At 33.7% G+C, this 23654-nt stretch overlaps 1 protein-coding gene across 1 annotated transcript in view; it reads right to left on the reverse strand.

Annotated features, from left to right (window-relative positions):
- Positions 1-5223: 5223 nt before the first annotated feature.
- The window catches only part of RNF138 (ring finger protein 138), a 35112-nt gene continuing 16681 nt past the window's right edge, over positions 5224-23654 (reverse strand). Inside the window, exons 3-7 of the mRNA XM_055324557.1 lie at positions 22714-22829; positions 12270-12326; positions 11351-11459; positions 9705-9812; positions 5224-7574 (exon numbers count right to left, since the gene is read on the reverse strand). Of these exons, the coding sequence (XP_055180532.1) occupies positions 7506-7574; positions 9705-9812; positions 11351-11459; positions 12270-12326; positions 22714-22829 (459 nt within the window). The 3' untranslated portion in view covers positions 5224-7505. The remainder of the gene's footprint in view (positions 7575-9704; positions 9813-11350; positions 11460-12269; positions 12327-22713; positions 22830-23654) is intronic.

Below are 23654 nucleotides of genomic sequence, written 5' to 3' on the forward strand. Positions count from 1 at the left end.
ATGGCCAATGGTACATGAAAAGATGCTCAACATCTCCAATCACCAGGAAGATGCAAACCACAGCCACAATGAGATGTCACCTCTTATCTGTTAGGATGGCTATTATCAAAAAGACAAATAACAAGTGTATGGTGACTGATGGTAACTAAACCTACAGTGAGCATTTCATAATGTATATAATTATCAAATCCTTATGTTGTATACCTGAAACTAATATTGTATGCCAACTATATTTCAATTAAAAAAAATCAAAGACCAGAAAGTGTTGGCAAGGATGTGGAGAAAAGGGAACCCTTGTGCACTGTTGGTGGGAATGCAGGTTGGTAAAGCCACTATGAAAAACATCATGGAGTTTTCTCAAAAAATTAAAAATAGAATTGTCATATGATCCAGCAATTCCACCTCTGAGTATATATCCAAAGGAAACAAAATCAAGCTCTTAAAGATATATTTGCACTCTCATGTTTATTGCATTTATAACAGCCAAGACACAGAAAAACCTGTCTACACACACACACATACACATTCAGCCACAAATAAGGCCACAAATTTTGCCATTTGTAATATGATAGAACTTGAGGGCATTAAGCTAAGTGAAATAGGTTAGAGAAAGACAAATTCTGCATGATCTCATTTCTTTGTGGAATCTACAAAACAAAAATCACACACTCATAAATTGAGAACAGAATGGTGGTTGCCAGGAGAGGAGGCAGATGGGCAAAATGGGTGAAGGTGATCAAACAGTACAAACTTCCAGTTATAAAATGAGTTAAGACATGGGGATATAATGTACAGCATGGTGACTATTGTTAATGACACTGTATTGTGTATTTGAAAGTTGCTAAGAGAGTAAACCTTAAAAGTTCTCATCAAAAGAAAAAAAATTTGCAGCTGTGTGTGATGGATGTTAACCAGACTTATTGTGGTGATCTGCTGCACACCAGAAACTTAAGTCAATCTTATCTCAATTAAAAACAAACACAAAATCAGAGGTGGTAATACTGTTAATCAGACTAAAATATAGAATGATGATGGTGCATCTGCATGGCTCAGTGGTTGAGCGTCTGCCTTCAGCTCAGGTCATGATCCCAGGGTCCCAAGATTGAGTCCTGCATCGGCCTCCCCACAGGGACCCTGCTTCTCCCTCTGCCTCTGCCTCTGCCTCTCTGTTTCTCATGAATAAATAAATAAAATCTTTAAAAAGGATAAAATATAGAATGATGAAGTTGTTTTGTGGAGATTGCTTAGATGGGATGTCATCAGGCTACAGCCTGAAAATGTTCTGGAAAATCTCAGTAGCTCAGCAAGTGCTCCTCTCAGCAATACAGCACTAACTTCACAGACTTGATTACTATTTTTGTTTGCTAAGCCATCACCTCTGTTCAACTCAGTCTTCCCCATAAACTGCCAGAGTTCTGCAGCTTACCAACTAAAGACATAGCTTAAATTTCAAAAGGCAGAATGCAAAAAAAGCAAAAAAAAAAAAAAAAGTTTTTTCTTGGTAACTAACATCTGCCTAATCTGGTATAAAATACTTGTTTTTCTGTGGAATCCCTAAAGTACCTTCTTAAAGTACCCAAATTACAAAAAGCATCAGCTAGTACACAAAAATGAAGTTTCCCACAATACATAGGTAAAGTATGGAAGCATGCTTGGATTGGTAATTAAAAGACTTCTACTTGAACTGCAAAGTTTTAAAAAGAAACTGCATACAATGTTAAGGATGTTGCCATAATAAGATGTTTGTTAGGACATTTTCTTGATTCTTTTTTGTTTTTAAGGAATAAATTTATGTTAGGAAACATCTTACTTGATTAGATCCTAAGTGGAGGAACAGACAACCATCGGTTGGGAGTGTGTCAATTCTAAAAGAGCATTTTCTAGGAACTTTTTTGTTAATACACCCTAACTAAAAAAATAATAATACACCCCAACTATGTAAATGTTTAGAAAATTACCGTTTTTTTTACACTTAGATCATATGCTACAGCAGAATTTTTTTTTTTACATCAATCATTTGAGTGTCATGGTGTCTTGAGACCAAGACGGTTAAGAATTGTTGGTCTAATGAGCCTAAAATGACTTTTTAACCATGAAATACAATGCTTTTAAGATACAATGCATCAATTCTATCTAGAAATGGAAAAACAAAGTTAGCATAAAGCAATATTCTCAACACTCAGGAATATTTCAAAAAGTTCATAAAAACTATGTAAACTCTTTAAGAGGGATACATGGGTGGCTCAGTAGTTGAGCGTCTGCCTTTGGCTCAGGGTGTGATCCTGGAGTCCCAGGATCGAGTCCCACATCAGGCTTCTTGCATGGAGCCTGCTTCTCCTCCCTCTGCCTGTGTCTCTGCCTCTCTTTCTGTGTCTCTCATGAATAAATAAAATCTTTAAAAAAATAAACCCTTTAAGACTACTGAATAACCTAGATAAACCTATCTATATAAGCTATTCAAGTGATGATATATAAACTATTCAAGTGATTTGTTAATACTGCAAAGTAAGTTTTCTTCTAGACAGCAAGTTTCTTCATGTTAGTTATTGGCTAAGAACTAGGCATGTTTAAAATAAAGTCGGTCATAATGCACAACATGAGGACTATAGTTAACATTGCTGTATGGTCTTCGAAAGAGTAAATCACAAGAGTTTTCATTACAAGGAAAAAATCCCTCTTTTTTTTTTTGTATGTATAGATAGGTGTTAACTAAACTTACTGTGGTAATCATTTCACAATTGGCCAATCAGCCATTATGTTATACACTTTAAACTTCTACAGTGCTGTATATCAATTAAATCTCAATAAAACAGGGCCAGGGAGAGAAGAGGCTAAATAAATTTCTCATCAATAAATCCTGGGTCTACATTTGATTACTCAGTATGAGTATCAACTGATTATTCTTTATAAGGATTATTCTAAAAGATATATTATTTTATTTAGGATTCCTCCTTATCTGGAGCATTTGTACTTCTTGGAGACAAAAAAATGTATCAGATTTTCCTGCAAAAGTTTAGGATAATAAAAACTAATAACCCATTAGGATCTATATTCTGAAAGGAAAAATATATTACCCCAGGCTTTCCTGGCAGGACTTACCGAGAGACTTGCCAGATATAAACAACTGGTATATATGGACTGAACACATGGGAACAGTAAAGGTAACAAGCACTTTGTATTATTAGCTTACTCAATCTTCACAACTCATAGAGGTGAGAGGCTGAGTAATTTGTCTAAAATCATGTTAAGTATCAACCCACAGAATCATCAAAACCATTCTAACCCAAGAAACTAGGCTTGGTTGTTTTAAACATTTTCAGTTTCCCTTCTTTTGTATTCAGTGTAACTCCTCTTTAAGTTTCTATTGGTAGCATTAGACTCAATTTCCAGGAAATAGAGTCCTGACTTTTAGAAAATCTGCTGCCTGCAAAATGCCCTGGAAAGAACCTCCTCCATGCAGCTGAGGAGAAAGGTCAGGGGCTACTCTCTTCATCCATCTCTCCCAGTTACTGAGGAGGGAAGGCCAGCCAGTTCTTAGTTTTCACCTATATCTGGTACCTGCGAGTGCCAACAACATACATCAATCACTTGGAATAGATCTAACTTTCACAAAGGCTTTTTATTTTAGCTTTTCTGTTCTGCACAAAAGGCAAGTCACATATTAAAACCTATATATTAATTAAATTAAACCTACATATAAATTAAAACCTGCATATAAATACCTTAAAATAATCTTGAGCAGGGGGATCCCTGAGTGGCTCAGTGGTTTAACGCCTGCCTTCGGCCCAGGGTGTGATCCTGGAGTCCCGGGATCGAGTCCCACATCAAGTTCCCTGCATGGAGCCTGCTTCTCCCTCTGCCTGTGTCTCTGCCTCTTTCTCTGTGTCTCTCATGAATAGATAAAATCTTAAAAAATAATAATGTTGAGCAAAAACAGCCAGATAGAATTTTTATTGTGTGTTTCCTTTTCTATCAAGTATAAAAGTAGGCAAAACTACCTGTGGTATTAAAAATTAGTGGTGGTGACGAGTTTGACTGCAAGCCAAAATAAGGGTATTTATGGGATTCTAGTAATGTTTTGTCTTGATCTAAGGGCTATCATTCACTTTGTGCACACGATCATGCATTATTTTGCCATACTGACAAGTATGAAATTTCTTCATTCACATTTCATGTGTTCCTTCTCTCTATATACATAGAATGGCTGTAATTCAGGTGACTAGGTCTCCTCCACATTCAGTTTCGTGCCCTGCTCATTTTGAATTCTGTAACGGTATATCCTTCACCATTACACTCTCAAGAACTTCCATTAAATACAGTAAACTAAAAATAAATAAATAAATAAATAAATAAACAAACAAACAAACAAACACAATAAACTGTGGTCTAGTTTAATGCAAGTTTGTCAGTTAGGTACATAATGGAATACACACATTATCTTTCTTATTTTGGGGTGTGTGTATGTGTGTGTGGTGACTGTCACCTCAATCCCAGATTTGGACAATTGCTGTCATATTTGGGGCAAATGGAAGTGGTAATACTCATTTTCTTGAGGCTCCTATATTCTTTTAATTTCTTAATGTAACTCCTTTCTATTCCACAATTTTTTTCAAAATTGTATTGCATAATCAGAAAATTATATTGACACTAAGTCGAATCATGGAATGATTACTTTATTCATATTTCTATCATGAATTTTATTCTACATGTATTTACATGTTTTCTGGGTCACAAAGGCTAAAATGTCATCACCTCCTCAAAAGGTTTATTCTTTTGAGTAGCAGCCTTAATGGATTTCTATAAAAGTTAGGATTCAATGAAGGTCATAATTAGTACTTATTAAGCAGCCCAAAAGGTATATGACATTGTATTTAGCAATATGTTCTTACAACTCTGATATCTTACTTAAGGGTAACTTCTCCATATAAAAGTGTTTATTAACCACTTAACTACTTTTCTGCCTCGTTGCTAATAGGACTTGAAAATCTTGTTGCATAAACACTTGACAAAATAGCCTTATGAGTTGATTAACACTTGAAATAAAGATAAAATAGGTTTATAAAGTTAAATCCAACATATAGCATCAGCATGTAGTAGCTTTCCCCTATCTACTTTTTGAAGTGCAAAATAACGGGTTATCTCCTACATGTCTTCCAGGGTGAGTTATGAGAATTAAATGTTATCATGTTTGCCTCTAGACAAAATTTTAATTAGACACACAAGTAGGAGAAAACCACTTTTAATTGAAAAATAAAGCAATACATCTCAAATAAGACTCTGTTTAACAACATAAACTGTAATTTGCTGAGGGAAATAGCTTTCCTATAAGTGGTATTGTGACATTTAGGTTATCAGAAATCAATAGTTTCCCTCCTTTATTCTGACTCAGCTATAAGCATATTAAAAATAAGGACCTTTTCATGAATTTAAACTGTAAATCTGTAAAGCCTGTCCCTATTCCTAATCCACTGACAAAAGGTGAGATTTTAAACAAACATTTCCATACTGAGGAATTCCCAGATAATAGCAAATAGTCAATATTTTCCTTATGAAAACGTTTATAGGAAAGACACACAAGACTATTGATATTTAACTAATCCACAAACTTCAAAACACAATTTCATCAAGATGATCTCTACTACAATTTTGCTTTAAAGAAACTCTCAAATCTCAGAATGGTTTAAAACTTGATATACTCGAAGTATTAACTTTGAAAGAAAGTAGTAAAGTTATTGCTTTAAACTGGAAAAACCTATGGTCAAAATCTTTTAAAAAAGAGTTCATTAAACAGCTATTCTTACAATTACACTCATGTAACTGCAGAGAAAATGTTCAAGCACATAGTAAACATCACTCTTTCGAATGACAGAACAAAGGCATATGTTCATCAAGATGTATGGCTTTTTTGGTGATTGTTATTTCTACCCATAGTTATTACTGTTTGACTGAAAAACATTTTTACAAAACTCCACTTCCAAAATTAACATTTTTATTAAATCAAGTTAAAAAAATGTTCACTGTAGAAAAGTCAACAACGGTTTTAACAAAACCAAAATATACCCTTTCGTACAATATATGTATATATTAGCAGCAAACTACTTTTGAGATTTTCTTTTATGTTCTTTTAGTTATTTTAAAGAAAGCGTAAACAATGAATATTAGTATGGAATGTCAGCTGATATACTCTTCCTCTTTTATTCTGTGATTTAAGCCTTCTAGTACAAGTTATTTTGTGATTTTCATTAATAAATACTAAGAACAAACCCAGTTTTGACTAAGGAGTAGTGAAAAAGAGTGGCTGATAGCACCCATTCTCATTACTTCATAGTCATGCATTACCTTTGAGAGTAACAAATGAGCACCATATAAATAAGGTAATTATGTGTGCGTGTAAATTCAACTTTTAAGGTGTAATAGTAGCCAACTAGACCACTTAGCATTTTATTATTACTTTCTAAAAATTTGGTGATATATAAAATTTTAATCAAATCAGATAAATACTTCAATTCCATATTGCTTGTCCATTTTTAAAATTTTAATAGAAATTCTGTATATAACCTGACAAATTGCATGCATATGTGTGTATATACACATACGAAAGTGTATGCATATATACATATACATCTTTAGCTTTGGATGAATTTCTAAACTGAGATGAAGCCAAACCTCTCGTTTAAATATACATGTAGACTATGATATCACCAACTGAAAGTTTCTAATAAAAGTTTCATCTTAGCTAAAGAGAAATACTGGCTATTGAAAATTCTGAGGCCAAAGAGCTGTAATTCAGCTTAATATACTTTAGGCTTACAAATTAGCCAAACAGGATTTGAAATTACCAACCGCCCACTTAAGAAATAAATTTTTTTCTTAGTATTTCCTTCTAAAGCAAAAAGGGAGTATCTTTACAATGAACTTTCATTTTTTAAAGTTATAATTATTAAAGAAATCTCACTAGTCTTCAAAAATACTAAACATTATATAAATACAATTTTCTTATAGTTGAATTCTTCAGCTAGAATCTGTATTAAAAAATTTCCTTTGGATTGTTTCATTTAGCACTTCAAGTCTCCATTCTGCAACTCTGATAACTGGCTCAGATTTGGTAGGTTTATATCAATCACATCTACCGTGTGTTACCTGTGTACAAGAACATCAATGGGAAGAACTGCACCAAATTTCAAAAGCAACATAAGGAAAAATTCAAGAATGTGTAATATAAAAAAAGCTAAGTACAACAGGGAAACCCTTTTTTTTTTCATTACATTAATGAAATATAATCCTTTCAGTATTTTTAAAGATATGTCCTAACTTTCAATTTTTAACTTATCAATAAGATGAAGCTTTTAGACAGCCCATCTTTATTTTTTAATTAAAAACCTAAATCAATAGACTGAATTACTTTTATTAATATACACATCAAGTTACTGAAACGGTGACTTCATGTAGTTTTCCCCTTAAAGATGGCACTTGCAGGTACAAAGATGCAGAGATGTCTATAGCCTTCAGATGTTTACTTGAAAAGATTCTTCAACAGCAGTTTGATACTGGGTTTCCTCATCTAGCTGAAGATTCTAAAAACAACAACGTTAACATGTCAATATGAAAAAAACATACTCAACTACTCAATACTTTGCCCAATACATTACACACACTTGAAATGGTTTATATTTACGTTACAATATATACACTATCCTTTAAAATATGATTTAAATACTTGAACTTTAGTAATTAAGTTCAGTTTAATTAATCAAGAATAATTTTTATCAATTATTCTCAAATGGGATCAGCAGAGAATGAAATTTGAGAGCTACAGTGCCTTATGATGAGGTTATTAATTAAAAGTATAGGTAAAGGTAACCCACAATTATAAATGATAGTAAATTCTGTCATCGCAAACAGTGTATGTTCTCATTCATTTGGGGAATATAAATAATAGTGAAAGGGAATATAAGGGAAGGGAGAAGAAATGTGTGGGAAATATCAGAAAGGGAGACAGAACATAAAGACTCCTAACTCTGGGAAATTAACTAGGGGTGGTGGAAGGGGAGGAGGGCGGGGGGTGGGGGTGAATGGGTGACGGGCACTGAGGGGTACACTTGATGGGATGAGCACTGGGTGTTATTCTGTATGTTGGTAAATTGAACACCAATAAAAAATAAATTTATTATAAATAAATAAATAAATAAATAAATAAATAAATTCTGTCATCGCTAGAAAAGAGTGTCAAGTGTCTAAAAACAAATTCATTTCATTTTTTTAAGATTTTATTTATTTATTCATGAGAGACACACAGAGAGAGAGAGAGAGAGAGAGAGAGGCAGAGACACAGGGAGAAGCTTCCCTCTGGAGAAGCAGGCTCCATGCAGGGAGCCCGATGCAGGACTCGATCCTGGGTCTCCAAGATCATGCCCTGGGCTGAAGGCGGTGCTAAGCCGCTGGGCCACCCAGGGATCCCAACAAATTCATTTTAAAGAAAATAAGCATTTATTAAATGAAGAGAACTGAATAGCAGCTTATTCATAACATGAAGCTAAAAACTATAGCTCATCAATCTTAGTTATACTCCCATTCTTCACTTAATTCTACTTGCTATCAGTTATGTCCTATGGGTTTGCTTTAAAATAGGCTTCCACTTGACAATCTCAAATAATTAAAATTACATACTCTTTTGTGGCATAATAGAACTGGACAATTAGGTCAAAAGTGGTTCATAAAATATATTTTTGTTTTTCCAAATCACAGTTCTCCACAGTAAACTGTCTTAAAATGAGAATTTAAGAATCTACAAGTATTTCATAAAAATGCTAAAATTATAAAAGTACACTTGAATTTTACGTTTGTTATTTTAAAACAGTATGACTAATAAACATGTAAATTCCACAAAATATAAAAGCATTTATCAAGCCTGATATAATTTTAACAATGGAAAATTAGAAAAGAGAAAAATGTAAATTCTGTCCATGCCACTGTCAGAATTGCACATTGCCTGTGCTTACCTAAACTGGAAAACAAGTGTCAGTCATTCTTTGTCAGGATTAATACTGAATTAGTATGGTTTTAATTCATTCAAGTTGAATAAAATGTAATTTCAAAAAAAAAAAGTCATCTAATTTTTTTTAAAAAATCATGACACATTTGGGAGGTATAAAGTAACCCCATGTTTTGATTTAGGGATTTGTTTTTATATTATATAACTTCCCTCATGCCCTGTTAAAGCCATCATCTGAGACCAGACTCTACTCAACTTGGCTTTATTTAATAATTAAGTTTCCTCATTTTTAAAAAGAATGTGTCTCATGTAGATATGAGAACTCTGTTATAATAAGCAACCTATACTACATGAGAAATACATTCTCCATCTGTTGTACCAATTTTACTTCTATAAGCACTTGGTACAACTATCCCTTAAATCTAGACAGTTTTCATATAAATCATCATTTTGTCAATCTAGGGGTTTGCTCTTCTTATGTTAATTATCCCTCTAGTATAGGAGATGAACAGTAAATTCAATTTTCACCACTTCTCACAAGCCAAATTATTATTATAAAAACACCTATATTATTGTAAAAACAACAGAACTTGCTCTATAACCATCCAGTATGATACAGCAACTTGTCTCAAAACTCAAGTCTGGATCGAAAAAGTTAATTTAACTTGAATATTTATAGGGTACTTTCTTAAGCTTAAAGAATTTCACTTACCACAAATTCTCCATAATCAAACTGATGTCTTTGATTTAGATGACTAACGAAATTTCTAGTAATCTGGCTAGGATCTCCCCAAGGAAGAGACACACAAATAGGACATGTCTATGAGAAATAGAATGTTTAAGTAAAAAATAATGAAAAATAATCAAACATACTAATTATTGAAAGTATTAAAACAACACAGGCTTATGTTACTGAAAATATTTACATGAAAACCATTTCTAAGATCCAAATTTCAGGATAAAATCATTTCCTAATCAAATTACCTCAGATAAATTATACTAACACAATAAAAATACAGATCTTATATATTGTTACTTAACTTGCCAACTACACAACTGTTTGAACAGAAACATCACACCCAAGCTTAATAATACCAATCATAGCTGCTATCATTAACCAGTATGTAATCTCATTTGAGCCACAAAACTATAATTCTTAGCTTAATTTTTATTTATAAGTAAAATGAAAGTGAAGTAAACTTTAAATTATATCCTTAAGGTTTCAAATGAAGGACACACTAAAAAGTGAATGGATGGTACGTTCAAATGAAATTAGAAGAAACTTTTGGGAACTTTTAGAACTTTCTAGCCAAAGTTCATGCTGTGCTGAAAATAATGCAGAAACAAAAATTTGCCGATGTAATATAAAACAAATGAAATATCTTAAACGTGAGATTTTTTTCCTGGAGACATCTTTGGCAATTGTATTTGTTTACTGAACAGTAACTGACGCTCCCCTAATGAGCAAAGTAGGTGGTGTGTTTCCCTTAGTGCTATGTAAGAGTTTAAGGCAGCCTCAATAGATACTGAAGCATATTCTTTCACAACTTTTTCTAGTATAAGCAAATAAAACCACTTAGAAATACCTATAATCCTTTTTATTTATAAAATTTTCCTACTACTCATGTCTGAAGAAAATACTTATATATCAAAAGGTACAGCTGAAAAAGAAATTGCTCTTCCATCTCAGTTTCTCCAGTTCCATTCACAGTTGAAATCACTTACCTGTGTGACTCATGTTCCAAAAGAGGACTTGTAGGACCATTAACACAATGCTGGAATCCCGCACTCCACTCTGTCTCCCTCATTCATCAAAAAGATCTCACCCCTTTCTTACACAGCCTCAAAATGGCATCAAAAAGATATGTATGCATCAAAAAGTATGTTTCTTTTCCTTCCATGCTTTATGCATTCATATACTAGATTCTGTAAGGATACAATTAAAAATACCTGCTGACTTTAATCTTATTTGTAAGTGTATATTTACCTGCAGCAGAGCCATCAGACCAGATCCAGTTGCCTGCATCCTATAGACTAAGAAATCAAGAAGCTCCAAGAGAGTCTGGTTCTGCCACTCCTCAAATGAAAATCCCCAGTTCACCTTTCACGATTTTACTTTCCTCCAGGTTGTTCTCCTATATAACCTTACAGTAAGCATCTCCCTTTTTATAAGTGAGTTACTGGAATTTTAAATATCTCATTCTGCTTCACAGGCATTAATGTTTTTGTTGACAAAAACCTACCTTAATGATAATGCCCCATTGAAATTTAAATCAACTACTTTCTCTTGTACACATTAAGTGAAATAAATGCAACAACATATTTAAGCAGAAGACTGTCTTCAATATGGGTACTTACCACAGGAACTATTTGAAATAGGTGATTACTGTTACAGTGATCCAGTAAACGTTGTCTGGTAAAATTTGATTCTTGACACAAGGGACACTTAAAGGTAGGATGCCCAGAACTATAAAATAATTTTAAATGAAATGTACTTACTTTGAAATCAAAACATAAAAATGATGCTTTCCTATTCTTTGGACAATTACTGTCTTTTTTTTAAGTTATACTTATTAGATTATTCAAAGATTCCCTCATTTTGAAAAAACTATTTTCAGTAAATGATCTACAACAGATGTTTCCAAACAATCTCAGTTTACAGTACCCTTAAAATATCTCAGTACATTTTTTTTATGGTGCCTTTGGCCTAAACAAAAACAAACTTAGCTGTTACGTCCTAAAAAGTTAAGTTTAGTCATTCAGATAAGGCCAACAGATGTCACTGTAACTCCCTTGAAAGTTGTAAATATCCTGTGGTGTCCCAGTTTGGAAAACGCATATCTAAGAACTCAAAACTTTTAAAAAGACTCCCATCAAAGTCAGATCTTTAGTCTATCCCAGTGTCTAGGAATCTAACGTACAAAATTCATAGGAAAAGTGAAAAACAAAAGCATCAATCATCAGAATGATCAACATTTCAAAACATTTTGAGGATCATGCATCACTGAAGTTTAATACCTCAGAATTTCAGCAAAGGACAGTTCGATATTGACAACTCTACTTAAATTATTCATGGAAGAAACCGGACCACAGTGAAAAAGGAGAGCTAGACTATTCTAATTTAATGTGATCTGTAAAAGTATCTGTGGCATTTATTTCTAAACTGCTAATCTAGCATTATGTCTGATGATTTCATTGAATAAAAAAATTTTATTTAAAAAAATCTATTATAAAGTGACAGATATTTACTAAAGTAGCAGAATTTTCAAAAGCTTACCTTGTATTCTCTTGATAAGTTTCTGTGTTATCAGATGTAGATGTTTCACTCCTATTACTAAGAAGCATAGAGGGGGAAAAGTTAATACCTCAAGTAATAAAGTACATTACAGACTCATTAAGTTGAATCACTAATGAAAATTACTAGTCTGAATTTGTTTTAAAAGCCTGAACTTCAGGATGCCTGGGTGGCTCAGTCAGTTAAGTGTCCGACTCTTGATTTCGGCTCAGGTCATCATCTCAGGTTTGTGAGATACAGACCCATGTAGGCTCCATGCTGGGTGTGGACCCTGCTTGAGGTACTCTCTCTCCCTCTCCCTCTGCTCCTCCCCTGCACATACATGCCCTCTCTCTAAAAAAAAGAAAAAGGCAACTTCAAATAGTTCTAAACTATGAAATAATTGTGCCCTTAATTAGTTTTTAAATAAATTCTGGTTAGAAAATTGCTTATTAAATCCTTATTCACATCCTTTAAAATTAATTGATGTAGTTACAAATAGGTAGAGAATATAGAATTTTGCAGAATTATCTTAAATCCCTAGCATGGCATTTCCCCAGGTTCTTCAGACTTTCAAAGAGACTCTTCTACCTAGCCTACTAGGTTTTTGAAGGGTGGGATAGAAGCAAGAATTTGTGAACTTTTTGACTTGTCACAGAATATGGTTTAAAGCTGCGGCCTCCAAAGTAGAGTAGGTCTAAGAAAACATTTAAATGTTCATTATGTTCATATTTCTCAAAAAGGAAATAGGCTTTCCAACATTTAATATACAGAACAATATGACATCCTCAATGGGACCCTATGCCAGAGCCATATGTTATATGCAGTCTCAGAGAAATTCAGAGGGAAGGGTGCAAATATCCCAGATGGAGACTGTCACTTATGCCTTACAGAATTTCATCAAAGTGGTCAATTTTATAGAAATAAGATCTTTCAACAGCAGACACATTAACAGAAATTAGACAGGCAGTGGGCAAAAAACTATCATATAGATATCTGTTCTTATATCTCAATGGCAGAGTTAAAAGAGTTTTTAAACCTAGAAAACTGCTTATTCATTTTTCTTTTATAAAAAAAACAAGCAGTACTATATCAGCTGCCTAACATATCCTTTTCTTTTTGAACTTTCTTTTTTTGATTTTTCATAATAAAACTACATACAACAAGGCTGTATTTGATGTAGGCACTCTCCCAATGACAGTCCCTTCTATGAAGATAACCATGTTATCTCCCCACATACATCTATCCTATGCTGAGCCAGCAAGCAAGCCTCCTAGTTTTCACTTCCAAAGAGGAGACCAGTAAACCACTATTTTCTGTATCTTTCCAGCAGATACTAATCTGCCTCTTCAGGTAAAGGTGGCATTTTAACAATGTGAAGAATAAATACCTTTTTAAAATAAACTCAAACTATGGAGACCTTTCCCTCTCCCTCTAGCTCCCCAACTCATACACCTGTGCAAGCGCTCTCTAAAATAAATAAATCTGGGATCCCTGGGTGGCGCAGCGGTTTGGCGCCTGCCTTTGGCCCAGGGCGCGATCCTGGAGACCCAGGATCGAATCCCACATCGGGCTCCCGGTGCATGGAGCCTGCTTCTCCCTCTGCCTATGTCTCTGCCTCTCTCTCTCTCACTGTGTGCCTATCATAAATAAAAAAAATAATAATAAATAAAAAAAAATAAAATAAAATAAATAAATCTTAAAAAAAAAAAATCTAGAAAGTATAGTCAACAATACTGGTTTTAGTAAAAGTATTTCTGCGACTTTAACAAAAATTTCTTATAACATTAGGTAAAGTAAAATTTTTAAAGTAATGATTTCATCTTTATCTCACTTAAATTTTACATGTATAATGTAGGTAAAGTACCAGTACTGTAAAATACATGAACAGTTTTTAATATTTCATTTTTTTAAGATTTATTTATTTTAGAGAAAGAGAGGGAGCAGAGGGAGAGACAGAGGGAGAGAAGCAGACTCCGTGCTGAGTACAGAACCTGACGCAGGGCTCAATCTCACAACGCTGAGACCGTGACCTAAGCCAAAACCAAGAGTCAGACGCTTAACCAACTGAGACACCTTGGTGCCCCACATACAGTTTTTAAATAAACATATGCATACTTGATTTTTTTTCACTGATGGGGTATATAATCACAAAAGTGATTTAAAACATTTTAAGGGCAGGCCGGGTGGCTCAGTGGTTTAGTGCCACCTTCAGCCCAGGGCCTGATCCTGGAGACCTGGGATTGAGTCCCACGTCAGGCTCCCTGCATGGAGCCTGCTTCTCCCTCTGCCTGTGTTTCTGCCTCTCTCTCTCTCTCTCTCTCTCTCTCTGTCTCTCATGAATAAATAAAATTTAAAAAAATAAAAACATTTTAATATCAAATTTAATGCCCTTTTCAAATGCTTTCTCCCTTCCCTCTTTCATTACAGTCCTCTATTTTCCAATAGAACTAATGATAATTCAATAGAACTGATGATAATTCATTATCCAAGCCCATTCTAATCATCCTATACCACATCTGGGCTACTGGTAGCCTACTCATTTATTCCAAAAAAGCATGAATGAGTTCAACAACAGAAATTATATTACTGGCACCCTATTATCAATTAAAATTTTAAAAAGATAATTTCATTTGATGCAGAAAAAGCATTCAATAAAATTCAACCTCCGTAACGGAAACAAAAACAAAAACCCTGATCACAATTCTTTTAAAAATACAAATGCCTAGACTCTATCAGAATACCTGGGAATGGTGCCTAATATACATAATTTTTTAATTTCATAAAATATGCTGATTGGAACAGACTCATTTAATGGGGAAATCTTAAATTCAGAGTGATAGCATCATTACACAGATAAAGAATACCTATGTTAGAAAATTACAGTAAACATAATACTTAATAGTAAAATTTTAGATGCATTCTCACTTAAAATTAAAAAAAAGAAAAAGGTGCTTGCTATATAATATTGAATAGATATCCTAGTTAAGCAATAAATTGACATGAAGCACTAAGAGATAAAATTATATTAAAGAAAACAAAATAATTTTCCATATAATAAATCTAAAAGAATCTACAGGTAAATTATTTGGTGCTATCAGAACTAGTAAGTCAACAGTTGCTAAATACAACCTTAATGTAAAAATCTGTACTATTCCTACTCACTAGTAATAACCACTTAGATTATGAAACAGGAAAAAAGATCTATTTGTATAGCAACAAAAACTATAAAGTTTTACTAGGAAAAGATATAACAAAACATACATGCTCTAAATGGAATTCTTTTACTACATTTTTTAAAAATGCTCTTTTAAAAAAGAGATGGGGCACCTTGGTGGCTCAGTCAGTTAAGTCTCTGCCTTTGGCTCAGGTCATGATCCCAGGGTCCTGAAATGGAGCCCCATGGTGGGCTCTCCCCACTCCCTCTGCCCCTCCCTACTTGTGCTCTCTCTCTCAAATGAATAAATGAAGTCTTTAGGAAAAAAAGGTAGAGACAGGCTGTATTTCTAGGAGGGAATAATCAGTATCATAGGATGTCAATTCCCTCCAAGAAAGGAAACTTTCCTTACCCGACATTAAGACTTATTGTTAAAGCCATGGTAATTAAGATAGCCTGATATCAGAGAAATAAACAAGTGAACCAACAGAACAGAATAAAGAGATGTATAGGACTGAAATGGCATTGTAAATCAGTGAGAAAAAACTGACCCAACAAATAGTACTGGGACAAATGACTAATGACATGGGTAAATTTTTCCTACCACACATTACACATCCAAAATAAATGTGAAAAGCAAAGATTTAAAACATTAAAGAAAAGATCTTATAACCTTGATATAGGAAAAAATTTCTCAAGCATGACACAAAAAGCAAAAATCATAAATAATTATACACACACACACACACACACACACACACACATATTTTGTACATCAAAAGACACCACAACAAAACTAGCCAAAAACTGAGCAAAGACATTTGTCATCAGGAAACAAAAGCCAGAATAGACAAGTAAGACTACCTTAATTAAAAAGCTTCTGCATAGCTATGGAAACAATCAATAGAGTGAAAAGATGATCTATGGAATGGAAGAAAATATTTGTAAACTATGTCTCCGATAAAGGGTTAATCTCCAAAATATCTAAGGCACTCCTACAACTTAACAGCAAAGAAACTACCAACCCAATTATAAAATAGGCTAAAAGCTTGAATAAATAATTCTCAGATGATATACAAATGGCCAACAGATATATGGAAAGATGCTCAAGGTCATTAAACAATTGAGAAATGCAAATCAAAACCACAACGAGTTATATTCACCTCATACCTGTTATGATAGCTACTATCAAAAGAACATAAAACAAGTGTGAGTGAGGGTATGGAGAAATTAAAACCTTTGTACACTCTGGTGGAAATGCAAAAATGGTGCAGCCACTGTGGAAAACAGTAGGGAGGGTCCCCCCCCAAAAAAAACCCCAAAACTATCATATGATCCAGCAATGTTACCTGTGGGTATTTATCCAAAACAACTGAAATCAGGATTGTGAAGAAATATTAGCATTCCTATGTTCACTGTGGTGCTATTCATAAAAGCCAAGAGGCAGAAACAATCTTATGCATGCATAAATATACAAAGATATGAATGGATAAAGAAAATGTGGTATATATTTACCATTCAGCCTTAAAAGGAAATCCTACAAATGAATGAATCCTGCAAATGACAACATGAATGAACCTTGAGAATGTTCTAAGTTAAATAAGCAAGTCACAGCACAAATACTGCATGATTTCACTTATATGAAGTATGCAAAATAGTCAAACTCAGAGAAGCAAAGAATAGAATGGTAGCTGCCAGAGCCTAGGAGAGGGTGAAATGGGAGTTACTAATCAACATGTATAAAATATCACTTATGCAAGGTAGGTTCTAGAGATTTGCTGTACAACACTGTGCCTATACTATAAGTAAGAATACTATATGACACACTTAAAAATCTATTAAATAAGTTAGCTAGCCAGCTCATGTTAAGTACCCTTCCCAAAATTAAAAAAAAAAAAAAAAAGAAAAGAAAAGAGGCCTTTGGCTGGCTCAGTTCAAAGAGTGCAATTCTTGATCTCTGGGTTGTGAGTTTCAGCCCCAGGTTGTGCGTAAAGATTACTTAAATAAATAAAACTTAAAAAAAAAAAAAAAAAGGAAGAGGGGGGCCTGGGTGGCTCAGTAGTTAAGCATCTATCTGCCTTTGGCTTAGGTTGTGATCCTGGGGTCCTGGGATCAAGTCCCACATCAGGCTCCCTGCAGGGGAGCCTGCTTCTCACTCTATGTTTCTGCCTCTCTCTCTCTTATGAATAAATAAAATCTTTAAAAAAAGAAAGAAAAAAGAATTAAAATTATGTAGGACTATGCCAAATTAAACACTATAAATTGCAATAGTTCTTAAAGCAAAGCTTTCAAACTACTAAAGTATTTCTAGATTTTTAAAAATATGTAAAAATATGAAGAAAAATCTCAAAGTCTGTTTTTTTTTCAAAGTCTATGTTTATGTGTTTTACAAAATGGCCAAAAAAACACATTTAATTCTGAATTTTATATATATATATATATATATATATATATATATATATATATATATATGCAGACACAAGCACACCACACACACACACACACACACACACACACACACACAAATAAATGGAATAAAGGATTAGCAACCACAATATATAATGAATGCTTATAAATAAGAAAAATTTTATATAATACTTGTACCAGATTCCTTAACAGTTATTTAGCAGGGCATCTAGGTGGCTCAACTGGTTAAGCATCTGACTCTTGATTTCAGCTCAGGTCATGATCTCAGGGTCATGAGATGAAGCCCCACATGGGCTCCTCACTGGATGTGGATATGGAGAATGCTTAAGATTCTCTCTCTCCCTCTCTCACTCTGTGCCCCCCACGCCCATGCCCTATACCTGCGTGCTCTCTCTTGCACTTTCTCAAAAAAAAAAAAAAAAGGTTTTTTAGCCACTTAAAATGTTCAACATCTTGGAGAGAAATTTGTTAGGAACAACATAAGACTGCTTGCAACTTTCATTCTCTTAGTCTTTGTGAAGAGCTGTATTTGGACTAAACTATGTAAACCTACTGATACCTACTTATGAATGTTTACAAAGAGTCAAAATTAGTAGGAAAAGCCTGCAAACAGACCAAACAATTTCCAAGGAAGATAAATAAAATATGTCTGGTATCTTAATGATTATATGCATCTTCCCTCCTTCTCCTCCTCTTCCTCACTTCTATAGAGGCTAAAGAAAACAGAAAGCATAGTCTTATAGATTAAAACCAGAATTTTATTGTTATGAACTAGAAATGGCCTTAAACAACTAGCCCTGCTATATAATTATGACAAACTACCCCTTACTAATGCAATAATTTTGTTAAATAACCTCTAACATTTATTACTTTATAGTAAGCAGTTCTACCTTGAATGATTTGACTGAAACTAGTGGGCTAGTTTATCTTGGACTGCTCAACTGGTAGTTAAACTGTTTATATATACAGAAAAGGGGACTGCATCTGTTTTACTCATCCCTGTATATTCTAGAACATGCAGAGTGTGCCCAGTATTTAAAAGTACGATACATCCACGTTGAATTAATCAAATGATCTAATGGATTTATTTTGAAATATTTTTTACTGCTGAGATAGGTACATGCAAATACCACTTTAAGAATTTCTACAGCCATGGAGTTCAGAGTTTAAATCATCCATTTGTACATATGAGGGGATACTATAAACTATATTCTGAGAAAACACATGCTCTACTCTTAGGTAGTCTTTTGACTTTGCCACAGAGAGGTCTTTATTAAAGCAATGAATATTCATAAAATGCCACTAAATCCTGCTCAGCTATTAATTATATGGCTCTGTTCTTAATCAGCAATATAAAATGTATCTGTTCTCTATAGTTACTTGACAAAGAGTAAGACCTTAAATTTTCCAAACTGAGCTGTTTATCAAACGCTTAGCTTCTGGCAATAATCTTCAAGGAAAACTACATGAATATACAGATTCTCTCCATCCTACCACCACACCTAGATTAAGCCAGAAATACCAGAGAAAAGTCTCTAGAAGAAAAGTTTTTACCATATGCTACAGTGAAGGAGGCCTTTAAATTACAGCCCTATGTACCTTGTTTTGTATTTACCACAGGAAAGATGACGTTTAACTGCATGGTTTCTCCTTTTCAGAATGCTATGGGCAAAATCATTTCAGTATCATTTCTTTTAGTGTCAGGAATACCTATGTTTCTCATTAGAAACTATTTTGTTTACAATATCACAGACTGTTAATAACTTAATGGATGTTTTATTCTTTGTACTAGCTACTTGAAAACTGTGAAACATAGTTTATAAGATATTACAATATATTTGGCTACTAACTGAAATCCTTATATATTTGGTATCTTTTGCCTCCCCCGATCTTCTCTCCTCCATTTTTCATCATGCTTTGTGTACTGACAGACTAACCTGCATCAAAAGGCTCCCCTCTCTGCTTCCCAGTTGGGTTCAGCCCAGCTGGCAATTGGAAGGGTAAAACAAGAGGAGAGTTAGGATATTTATTTCCCAGACTCCTTCCCAGCAAAAGTGCCTTAGCTGGCTGCATACCTCCCAACTGCTCTCTTTATACAGCTTACTTTCTTCCAAGAAAGTATCTACTTCTTCCCCTCCCCTGCTTTCAGCAGAGTACATCACTCACTACTTGTGGTTTCTAGCTGCTCACATAGTATATCCAACACTCTACTCTTTGAAAATAGTCCCTTTAAAGGCTAAATTCTCCTCAAACTACTTAATTTGAGCATACTATCTCTTTCCTCCCAAGACCTTTACTATATATTCTGGCTTCACATCTTCTATTTCCTACCATTAAAAAAACAAAAACAAAAACAAACAAAAAAAAAAAACACCTTATTTCCCTTTCTTCACCAATTTCCTAATTATTCATAAATAAACCTAATTTTTCCATTACAATTAGAATTTTGTATAGGATTTAAAATTAAGGCCAAGAAGCCCTTTCTAGATTTCTAGATTTTAGAAAGATAGACAGTAAACAAATAAATATAATAAAGTGATAGAGGGTCTAGTTGGAGAATAAAGAACAGTTCTACCAAAAGGAAGAAATTCTAGAGGTCAGGAAAGATTTTACTGAGTAATACTTGGTCTAAATCTTCAAGAGAAGAAAAAGTCCACCGACTGGCTAAGTATGGGTTGGGTGGTGGGAAAAGGTACTACTACCAGTAAAAGTATGGAGGTGAGGGAATGATGAAGGTGATAATTAAAAACTAACATTTCCAAGCAAGGGACTCTTCAATATGCTTTATCTTTATTAACCTATTTATTGTCTCCCAACCCAATGAGGTACTAATAGTATCACTACTATCCTCCTTTTTAAAACAGATTTAAAAAAAAAAAAAACTGAGGTGCTGTTTCTTGTCAAAATCATACAATTAGTAAGTGACAGAGCCTGGGACCCAGGCAGTCTGACTCCAAGAGTTCATTTTTTAAAAATCACTAACTTATACTGCTTCTCAAGGAAATAGTACAAATAATTCAATATGGTTAAGGCATATGATGCAATGATGGTTAGCCAAGAAAAAGAAAGACTAAAAAAGGCATGGGAAAGTGCCAGATCAGAAAGCACCTCAGAATAGAGAATTTTGTTGGATAAAACAGTTGCTGGATTTTAGATCATGGAATCTCTTAAGAATCTCAGCATTCTTTCCCCAGAAAAATTTGGCAGTTCAGGTAGTTCACAGAGTCTTTACTGGCCCATGGAGTCCAGGATAAGAAACACTCGTAGGGGGCCATGTTAATTCACTGACAAAGTACAAGGAGAAAGGAATAAGGACAGGATGAAAGAGATCAGAATAGCACTTGTGAAATATCACTTTGGCAACAGTGAACAGGACGGGTTAGAGGACCACCAACAAAAAGACTACTGTAATAGTTTGAGTGAGAGATGATGAAGGCTCGAACTAGAGAAGTGACAAACAGTATTAGAAGAAAAACATAGATGAGGAATACTGCTATCAGAAATCAAACTGGATCTGAGAAGTAAGAGAGAAGGCAGCAAGACTCCTGAGAAGAAACTCCAGTCCTTTAACAAGCAGTGATTGCACAAATCATACATACACCAGGAACTTTGCTAAGAACCAGAGGTACAATGTTAAACAAGACAAACACCACCTAACACGTAAGAATAATCTATGAGGCCACTAACAAATTGCTGAGTAATTTCAGTACAGTAGAAGCACAATAATAAAGCACAGGGATGAAGAAATCTGAGGAGATTTTTTTTTTAATTACAAAATAGGCGTGACCCATTTCATCCAATGACATTAAGCCAAGTAAAATGAGAATCTAAAAGAATTTTGCAGACTAGGCAATCAGAAAATTACTCAAGACCAGAACAGTTTCAAATGAGGAACAGAGTATGAACGTATAGTATGAGTGCTTAAAAGTGGTTCATTACTGAAAATTAGCAGCACATGAAACGCCACTGAAACAAAATCTTAAAAGACTCTGCTTAACACACTCTCTCCTGAAAGTCTTTCTATAATACTGCCAATACTGCCTTTCCTTACACAACTATGTGTGTGCTTGCTATTGTTTAAAATCTAAGCACTTTATCATCTAGGATACATGCATAGGAGGTAATATTACAAAGAAAAGCAAGGGAATGGATAACCTAAAAGAGAAGAGTGGTTACCTCTGGGAGCATGTGGTTCAAAAGGACATGGGCTCACAAGGAGATTCTAATACCCTGAAGAATGTTCTATTTCTCAATCTGGTTTATAGTGGGTAACTGGATATTTGTTTTATCACTACTTAAAAAAATCATACATGTGTATTTTGGTCATTACTCTGTGTAAAGTATACATTCCATAAAAATGTTTAATATACAAACATCAGAGACAATAAGATATATCAAACCAAAATCTAGCTTAAAAAAAGGGAGAACTAAAATAGAACTAAGAATTTAATATACTAAGTCTCATTTTTATATGACATTTTATTATGAGAATTAAAATTTCAAACAACTCTTTCTCAGATAGCAAATAAAGATTTTAGTTGAAAGGGAATTTCTTTAGTTTAAGTTAATTTCAGTTGCAAAAGAAAACAGCCTTCAACTCTCACTTTTGTTTTTTATTCAAAATGTAGATTGTTTTTTTTTTTTAGAATTATTTTCAAATAACATAAGCTTAAGCATATCATGAAGATACTCTCCCAGATACAATCTTACAGGAGTTAAACAAACTTGAAGACAAATCTTACAGATCTGTTACTTGGCAATTTACTTTAAACACACACACATACTCAAAATAAAAAACACCTTATTATATAATTCCCCAAACAATTCCATTTCAATTATAAAATAAGAATAAATATTGCTTACCTGTTCCCTACTGAATCTTGAGAGATCTGAAAGTTTGGAATGATAGAGGAAACACCATATTCATCTTGATACTTCTTACAAGATTTGTAATGATGTCTCATGCGATAGAATTTAATCTGTAAATTATTGATCAAAATATAATGTGATTTTTAATTTCAAATAGAATTCATAAGATTTGAGATATTGTCAACAGGAGAAAAACAAGATAAACGTAACTAAATATTCCATTTAAACAAGAGTTTTTTCATGTAAATGTTTAATTCTTAAGTAGAAGCTGAAAATAAGTATTAAGTATTTGTCCTTTAGATACAGATATAAACTCACTGCAAAAAATATTAACAAATAAATTTACATTTGAAACTACACTACCGATAATAGTCTTAAAATAAGCAGTAATAGACTGCCTTATGTTATTGGGCATTTCTTTATTCTTTATTGCGTCCAGGTAGAGTTAGAAAGTGCTTTAAAAAAAAAATTAGGTTCCCAGGTTAACATCTGGAACATTTTTCAGTTTCTCACTGAGGAGCAGGGCCTGAATCTCTCAAGTGTATTTTCCAGTTTCACTTCATTGCCCTGTCAGTTAACACTTCCTTCAAAGAGATGGAAAAGCAGATCTGACTTGTGTGAATGCATGAAATAGCAACTGGTTTTGCTCACTGACTTTATTAGCTGTTTGAAAAAGTGGCTGCAATAAATCCATAAACATATGGATATACTCAAAGCCTAATCACTCCTATTTCACGCCCTCTTCAACTGATAGAATAAAATCCAGACTGGAGAGTTAATGCCAGTTATTTGCCAACACCTGGTTTTCTTACCCGTTCCTTAAAAGTTAGCCTTCTGCAAAATATTTTGTGATTTCTTAAACACATGAATACAAGGTAAAGCAGGCAGCTAAAGATTTCCTTGACTACATAAATCCATTTGGCCCATTTCTATAT

Source organism: Nyctereutes procyonoides, unplaced genomic scaffold (assembly GCF_905146905.1).
Source record: "Nyctereutes procyonoides isolate TBG_1078 unplaced genomic scaffold, NYPRO_anot_genome, whole genome shotgun sequence".
Classification (NCBI taxonomy): Eukaryota; Metazoa; Chordata; class Mammalia; order Carnivora; family Canidae; genus Nyctereutes; species Nyctereutes procyonoides.